The sequence below is a fragment of the Solanum verrucosum genome, unplaced genomic scaffold, assembly GCF_900185275.1.
Source record: "Solanum verrucosum unplaced genomic scaffold, falcon-dt-bn FXZP01000196.1, whole genome shotgun sequence".
Classification (NCBI taxonomy): domain Eukaryota; kingdom Viridiplantae; phylum Streptophyta; class Magnoliopsida; order Solanales; family Solanaceae; genus Solanum; species Solanum verrucosum.
In genome coordinates, this window is record NW_026020420.1 from 3951294 (window position 1) to 3960366 (window position 9073).

General features: G+C 34.9%; 1 protein-coding gene across 1 annotated transcript; it reads left to right on the forward strand.

Annotated features, from left to right (window-relative positions):
* Window positions 1-693: 693 nt before the first annotated feature.
* Window positions 694-3118, forward strand: LOC125807036 (premnaspirodiene oxygenase-like). The gene is made up of 2 exons (XM_049486791.1): window positions 694-1655; window positions 2491-3118. The coding sequence occupies exons 1-2, from the start codon at window positions 744-746 to the stop codon at window positions 3109-3111; spliced, it is 1533 nt and encodes a 510-aa protein (XP_049342748.1). The 5' UTR covers window positions 694-743; the 3' UTR covers window positions 3112-3118.
* Window positions 3119-9073: the final 5955 nt, after the last annotated feature.

The window sequence follows — 9073 nt, forward strand, 5'->3', positions numbered from 1 at the left end:
CCCAAAATCAAGTTTTTGAAATATTTTAAACTTAATATTTACCCTAAACTTTTATATTTTATTTAAAACCCTCATCAATTATGATTTTATTTATAATTATGCTTGTTAGTTAGTAATTGTTAGTTAGTAGAACTTAGGTACTTCATTAGGATTGGTAAGGCAAGGTCTAGCCCCCCTTGCTTCAGTTGCTTGTATTTATCTCTATTGATATGTTTTTATTTTTAATAAAATACCTCTAGACACTTTATCTAGTAGTAAATTTCTACTAGATAAAGTATATTTCTAATACATAATTATACATCATATATATATGGTTATGTATTATTTACAATATTAATACATTACATAACTATTTATACAATATCGATATATTATATATATATATGCGATCATTTTATTGATATTTTTTCATTTGTACAGTCAGGAGCGGAGCTACCTTATGGTCAGGGGTTCATCCAAACCTCCTTCAGCGAAAAATTATACTATTTATACATGGTTAATAGAATTTTTAATGTATATATAGTAGATGTTGATGAACTCAACTCCCTTTGATTAGTTCTTATGTCTACTCTACCCTTCGGTTAGTTCTTATGTCTGCTTCTTCAAATTTTGCATCTTCTTAGTGAAAATATTGGTTCCACCCCTCTATTCGGTCCTTATATATTAGACCAAAAGAAATCCTATACAAATATAGCTTTGAACTTAAGAATTGAGAGACACCCTTCTCTTGCTTTTGCTATCTAATGGAGTTTCAATTTCCATTCAACTTCACTTTCTTATTCCTTTTCCTATCATTCCTCTATCTACTACTTGTGGAATGGAAAAAACGAAGAAACTTAAACAAAAAACTTCCTCCAGGACCATGGAAATTGCCCTTTTTAGGAAGTATCCATCACTTGGCATTAGAAGGTGGACTTCCCCATCATGCACTCACAAAATTGGGCAAAAAACATGGGCCTTTCATGCACGTTCAACTAGGCGAAATTTCTACAATCGTAGTTTTTTCTTTGGAAATGGCGCGAGAGGTAATGAAAATTCACGACCTTGCTTTTGCATCGAGGCCCAAACTAGTATCCATCGACGTGATATGTTATAATAGCACAGACATTGTGTTTAGTCCTTATGGAGATTACTGGAGACAGATGCGCAAAATATGCTTCTTAGAACTTTTCGCTGCCAAGAACGTACGGTCCTTTAGTTCCATCAGGAGAGAGGAGGCTTCGAGCCTCGTGCAATTCATCCGGTCATCAACACGTGGCGAGCCGATAAACGTTACGGAACGGATTTCATGGTACGAGAGCTCAAATACATGCAAAGCAGCATTTGGGGAATTGTTGAAAGATCAAGAAAAATTTATTGGAATAGTGAGGGAATTGGCGGAATTGACTGGTGGATTTAGTGTGGCTAATATTTTTCCTTCAATCAAGATCCTTCATGTGTTAAGTGGATTGAGGAGTAGAATTATGAAAGTTCACAAAAATGTTGATGTTATTGTTGAGGATATTATCAATGAGCACAAGAAGAATATTGCAAGCGGTAAAAAGGGAAATGGTGCATTTGGAGGTGAAGATTTAGTTGATGTTCTTCTAAGATTAAAGGAGAGTGGGGAACTTAAAATTTCAATCACCAATGACAACATCAAAGCAATTATCATTGTAAGTATATTCTTACTTATAATTAAAATCTGTTCAAAGAAATTTTTCATTAAAAATGTTTTTTTTAGGAAAAATAAGAGAATTTATTATTTATTTTCTTGTGTTCCATATTATCTTTAAAATATTTATTCATATTCTAGACAAATACTATGAGAGAAAGGGGTGGAGCCGTGGAGTGGAGGTAGGGTGTGATATGGTGGGTATATGGGTAATAGGAATAATATAATTAATGTTGTTTACCACTTGTGGTACTTGTTTCCCATAATTTTATTTTATTTTATCAATTGTGTCTGCAACAAATTTAAAGTAGTATAAAATAAATTGTAATCACAAATAAAATAAGAAGAAATAGAATTTTATTGATAAAATAATGTGCATACAAATTTGTTTATTTATTGATTCTTCTCTCCTAATATTTGTGATTTAAGGGTCGTTAGTGGCATATTTCTCAAACTAAGGATGATATGGACCTCTTTGAGATTTATTTGATCTCCACGAAAGGATTTTGTAGATCTTCTTGAAGTATTTAGTTATCAAGAACACTTCAAGAAGAGTTCGGTCACATCTTGATCTGATATTTATGAATATTCCATGAATTTATGTAATTTTTTAGATGCATATTCAAGGAAATATATTACCTTTTATAAACGTATAAGTATATTATCTTTTATATAGGCATGTGTTAGGGTTTAGGGTAGAGTAACTTTCAAGAATCATAACTGAAATTGAACTTCAATGTCTACAAATATTCATATTTCAAGGTTTGTCTCGGTGTTACAACATATTATACATGGATATTTATGTTAATTCTTCTTTGATTATTAATGAAATGTAGGACTTGTTTTCTGCTGGAACAGAAACTTCAACAACAACAACAATATGGGCCATGACAGAAATGATAAGAAACCCAAGTGTATTAGCAAAGGCACAAGCTGAGGTAAGAGAAGCATTCAAAGGAAAAGAAACTTTCAATGAAGATGTTATTGAGGAATTGGAATACCTAAAACAAGTTGTTAAAGAAACCTTCAGACTTCATCCTCCGCTCCCTCTCTTAATTCCTAGAGAATGTAGAGAAGAAACAAACATCAATGGTTACACTATCCCTTTAAAAACAAGAGTGTTGGTTAATGTTTATGCGATGGGGAGGGACCCAAAGTATTGGGAAGATGCAGAAAGATTTATTCCTGAGAGATTCGAGCAAAGCTCAATGGATTTTATGGGAAATAACTTTGAGTATCTTCCTTTTGGTGCCGGAAGGAGAATATGTCCTGGGATTACATTTGGTTTGATCAATGTTTATCTTCCACTAGCTAATTTGTTATATCATTTTGATTGGAAATTACCTGATGGTGTGAAGCTTGAAGATGTGGACATGACTGAGTTTTCTGGAATAACTGCAACAAGAAAGAGTGAGCTTTACTTGATTGCCACTCCTTATTATCCTTCTCATGAATGATATTTGATATATATATATATATATGAATTTAAATAATGCCACAAATAAATCTTTTCAGTCTTATATCAAATTATTCTCTTCTTCTTTTTGTTAGAATCTCGCTCAAAGGATCCATGTTCTCCTAGGATTCGGCTCCCCTCCAATAGCCCATCCGACCAATTCTTATTTTTCACTTTTGCAAAATCGAAGTGAAAAATAAATATTGCCTCCTCGTATTTTCTCTGTTTTTTACTTTAAAAGAAATTAAAGTAGAAGAGAACCTTTTGGTCGCCAGAGAAATGTGAAGTTATGAGTTTTTTTTTTTTCCATTAATGAATCTAAATTGAAGTAGAATCCTTTTAATTTTTTCGTCTTCCAACTCTATCCTCCTCTTCATATATGAAAATTTAAGAAAATATATCAAAATCGAGTTAATACATCATGTAATTACCAATAAGCTTCAACTCGTGCACCTGCTAAAAATTTTAACTTTGTAAAGGCTAGAAAATTCTCCTGGGTTGCAATTGACGTGATTAAGATGTCCAGAAATTGCACAACTGCTAGTCTGATTTGAACATGCAAATATTGGCTCATTTGAAGCATCTGAAACCACTGAGATACAACAGCATGTTGTGTCAAGGGTGTCCAAAATATATTATATATTTAATTACTTAGTGTACCATTTTACTTGTATATATAATTTTTTTCCAAAAAAGGGTGTCCCTCACGACCAAGTAGCTCTGCCCCTGTTGGGAGTCCGTGGAGAAAGAAGGAAGACAATGTTTGACTATGGTTAAATGGTTGGTTTTAGCAAATAATCTGAACCATCTATCTCTCCGTTCATTTTTACGTGTCATTGTTTGACTTAATATAAATATTTTATCGTCTCTATTAAGAATGACATAACATAAACGAATAAAAATCCTTTATATATAATAGTATAATTTTTTGAAACTTAAACTCACGCAGATCTAATTAATTAAATTTAACAAATTTGATATTTGAATTTCATCTTGATAGACATTTAGTTATGTCACATAAATGAATAAATGACTATTTATATTTTTTATCATTTGTTCATAATGTGAAATCGAACTCAAATAAAGCAATGAAAAATACTTTAATAAATCACTAATTTAAAAGCCATGAATCTAGACGTACCGTGAACAAAAAATCTAGAACTCCAAATTATTTTTCTTTTCTCGTTTTCTAAATCTCTTTAATTTGTTTTGTTTTGTTCTTCTATTTTCCTCTATCTACTTATTTCGTTTTTTCTCTTCTTTTTCCATTTTTGTACCTCATCCCTTTCACTCTCTCTCTTCCTTTTTGGCTTCTTTCTCCTTTTTTTCGTGTGTGTTGAGTTTGTGTTACATAAGGGAGTCAGGATTTTAGGTAAGTATTTTTGGATTTTTTTTTCACTTTTTGTCCTTAATTCTCTTGTTTTATTTTTGGAAAAATTGTATAAAATAACAAACTATTAATTTGAATGAAATGCTATAACCACAATTTGATTTAATTGTAACACGTAGCAAACAGTTGTCATTCGTCTCTCTCCCTAGGTTTCTCGCTCGCCTCTCTTGCTTTAATACAAACACAAATGTATAAAATGTGTTTGTGTTTGTATAAAGCTAGAGAAAACTGTATATACAAATACGAATACATATATTTTCGTCCTATACACTTATAATTATACAAATATAGATCTTCCTCTGCCCAGTTCTCTTTTGTCTTTCTCTCTTTCTCGCTTTGTACAAACACAGATTATACAAATCACAATGTATAATTTGTGTTGTATAAAGAGAGAGAGAGAGAGATTTGATATACAAATGTTTATTTCGATTCATTTGTATACAAATTCAGATTTTATGCAGATATACAACACACATAAAATTGAATTGAGAGGCTGCCAACGATTTATACAAACGAGAGGCTGCCAACGATTCATACAAATCTGAAGCTCCTGCCAGCGAGTTATACATTCTGATGCTCCATAGCAAACATAAAGTTTTTTTATGTTTGCTATGCAACGCAATTATACAAAATATAGCTATAACATACAAATATAATTTTTATGTTTGCTATATGTGAAAGTTGCTCTTTATTTTTTTCATGAAGGGAATACAAAATATAAAATATTAATTATTAATTAACTACATTTCAATTAAGAAAATTACTAGTTGATTTACTAAAATCTAAATTAAAAACAACACATATTTTTTGTAACTTTTTTTTTCTTTTAAATAGTGGAAAACTGGTTGAGTTAATCTTCACGACATGATTTCTAATCTCGCTTTTAATAGACAAAAAATTAACATCTTATTTGTCTTTTCCTATTTTGCTGGTTTTTCTAGAAATGGAAAAGAAAGTAAATTATCAAATACAAATTCCAATAATTTAATGAGATAAGGACGTCTACAAACTGCATATTTCTAGATGATTTTATATATAGGGAAAAATTAACGGACTAAAAATCAGCTCGTTTAGGAAAATGAACTAGTGCTATCAGCTATATATGAATATTGTATAAACAACATATATGGATGTATATACATCTCTTTTGATATATAGTTATACATCGTATATACATCACTATATATTATTTACAAAATTAAAATATCGATACATTACATATACATGCGCCAATTTTGTTGATTTTCTTTAGTTCACCTGTACAGCTAGCTATACAAGAAGCTCTTATATAGTAGGTCAAAAGAAAGCCTATACAAATAAAGCTTTGCACTTACAAATTGAGACACCCCTCTCTAATGGAGATCCAATTTCCATTCAACTTCATTTTCTTAATCCTTTTCCTATTATTCCTCTATTTACTATTTGTGGAATGGAAAAAATGTCACGACCCGATTTCTCAAGTCATGATGGCACCTACTATAACCCACCAGTAGGTAAGCCAACCCGTAAACCGGAACAACAAGTAATGGGTCTGAGGGTAGAAACTAAACAAGAGTAGGCAAATAACAATATAAACAGGCAGAAGCAAACCAAAAACATATATACAAATAAAGATCCCTCCCAGAACCTGGAAGTCACTAGTACGGAGCTACTAACGAAATGAGTATAAGTCCCAAAAGTGGACAACAGAGACTGGACTGTCTCGAAAGGAAAAAAACAAGTCTATATATACAGATGGAGACTGAAATAGTACAAAACGCCGTGTGCTCACCCCCGTCTCCGGATCAGTCTGCTCCAAGCTCGATCAACGCTGGCTACTAGTGCCTGGACCTGCATCACGAAACAGATACAGAGCGTAGCATGAGTACCAAATCAACAGGTACCCAGAAGGCATCATAGGCCGACTGAACTTGAAAAGTAAAGGCAGTATGAAAAGAAGGAATACACAAATCGAGGTCAAGAACAAAAATCTAACTAACAAAGGAATGCACACGAGTGTACAAAGAACTAACTAAAGTAATCTATAAGCTAACTACACCTAACTGAACCCCCATAAGCCCAGAAGGTACACTCGTGCGCAAGTTAAATAAAAACCTGAACGGACCCTCATAAGCCCGACGAGTACACATAATAACTATAACTAAAGAGAATTGCATATGAGAACCCAAGAATGGAGAACACGAACCAGAACCTCAACCCCAATTAGTAGAATCTGACAGTACGGAGGTCGGACTTCGAACCGGATGCTCACCAGAAGTACCTAAGTAACCAATCACAAGTATCAAGTATATGAGGCCGGGACTCTAACCGGATGCTCTGTATAGGTATCTGGGCAATAGAGGCCGAAACTCTAACCGGATGCTCTATATAAGTATCTGGGCAATAGAGGCCAGAACTCTAACCGAATGCTCTATATAAGTATCTGGGTAATAGAGGCCGGACCTTAAACCGGATACTCTATAAAGGTGCCAATATAGCTGCTGAAAGAGTCCTAATCGATCCACACTCATAAATGTCCGTGGATCGCCGTCCACACCTAGCCAATCAATGAAAGTCCTTGGAACCGAATCGAAAATCAAATTCAAATCGCGAAGCAGAACTAGTGTCGCTGACGTAACTCTTGAAGCTGTAACATCGGGGAAATAAGGATAACTATCATCGGAGCAAACGTATCGCCTACCTAAGGCCCAAACTATCAGACTCAATTCTGCTACACCAGTCTACAGGGATCTAAGTCTGCCGAGCGACGTCGGGACAAAACTACGGCCTATCGGATCCAAATCATGTATTTCTAAGGCAAGCCCTAGTCAAACCTAAACTAAGGCCCAAATGCTTCAACAAATAATAAATTAAGCATGCAAGCACTCCACATAGCGAGGAGGGTCAATTAATAATACAAAGCATGCTCACAGTTACCCGATAATTCTCGAAATAGGCCGAAAACATGATTTTCAAACACTTATGCATGATTCAATTACTATCAACCCAAATCCCAACTAATCAACATGCATTCACACTCTCAAGCTCAATCTAAGAGAGGGAAACCGTAGCCTACCTGTAGGCCGATTAGACGCGCTCCAAAATTATTTCTCTAGAGCTTTCCCTTTCCGAACGTCCTCAAAACGCTGCCCCGCTATCAAAAATAGAGTCATAACGTAATTACGGTTGTTTAGACACTAAAATCACAATAAACGGAGACGGACCAATTTCGGGGTCAAAATGGAGAAAGTGGGACCCGCGCTGGAAATTCTGGAATTAACCCCAAAAATGGGTCCTAACCAGTTCCCCCAAATCATGTCCCAAAATGGGACACAATTCGGGGCTCGGGAACAACACAATATCAACATGCAACTAAAACCCAAATTTTCTCAAAAATTAGAAATGGGACAGCAGTTGAATCAGTGTATTTACCAGAAATTGGAGGTCTACAGTGAAATGCGACAACACCACGACGTTCTCCTCGAAAAACCACTCAAGATAGCCCCAAGAATCACCAAAATCGGATTTAAAATGACTGAAATATCAAGTCTCAAAAATTCCCAAAATCAAGTTCACAAAAAGGGTGTGGCAGCAGGTATTTTACAAAAATTACCTCAAACGGGGACCCCAAATCACTATCCGAGCTCACCATCGCGTTGTCCTTGAAAAATCTCACAACTTTGCCTTTTGAATCACCCAAATCGATTGAGAGATGAGAGAGTTATGAGGGTTTGAAGTTTGGGAAAGTTGGCTGATATATCTGCAATTATAGCAGATATTTCTGCAATTTTCCAAAAACTAAAAACTCCGACAGGGTGTTCCGAACTCGTTCGAAACCCCGTGCATGCAAACGAGATATGCAAACATACCAAATTCGATATTCCAGACTCAACGGCGTAGTCAAAATTTCCATCAAAGGTCATTTCGATAAAAAGTGGGTCCCACTTCCAAAAGTCATTTTAAGTCAAAACCCACAAAAGGGCTCGGAAAGTTATCGAAAACTTCCAGACACAAAAGAAGGGTCAATCTAGACCAAACTTGACATTCTGGAGCTAACCGCGCTGATGGAATTTTCATCTGAGCGCGTTTTCCAAGAATGTTGACCAAAGTCAACCTTATGCCAAATTTCAAAGGCTAAAATGCCTAATGATCCAAACTCACATCGAAGACCTCGATACTCGTGCCAACTATGCTACTAGCCTAATTTGGCCATTCCGAAGCTGATGGAATCGTCAGAATTCTATTTCGAGGTCGTCTTCTTGAACTTTTGATCGAAAAGGATCGTTCAAGGTTTATAAGCTCCAAAACACAAAAACTCGCACCAAGACCAAACTAACGACCAGGTGACCGAACTGTCAGTCCCAACAAGTCATAAATGACTTGGGGTCGCTACAGGAACGTTCTAAGCGATATACAGAAGGCAAGACACAGAAATGACCTGGAGGGTCATTACAAAAAATCAAGAAACTTTAACAAGAAACTTCCTCCAGGACCATGGAAATTGCCTTTTTTAGGAAGTGTCCATCACTTGGCATTAGAAGGTGGACTTCCTCATCATGCACTCACAAACTTGGGGTAAAAATATGGACCTTTC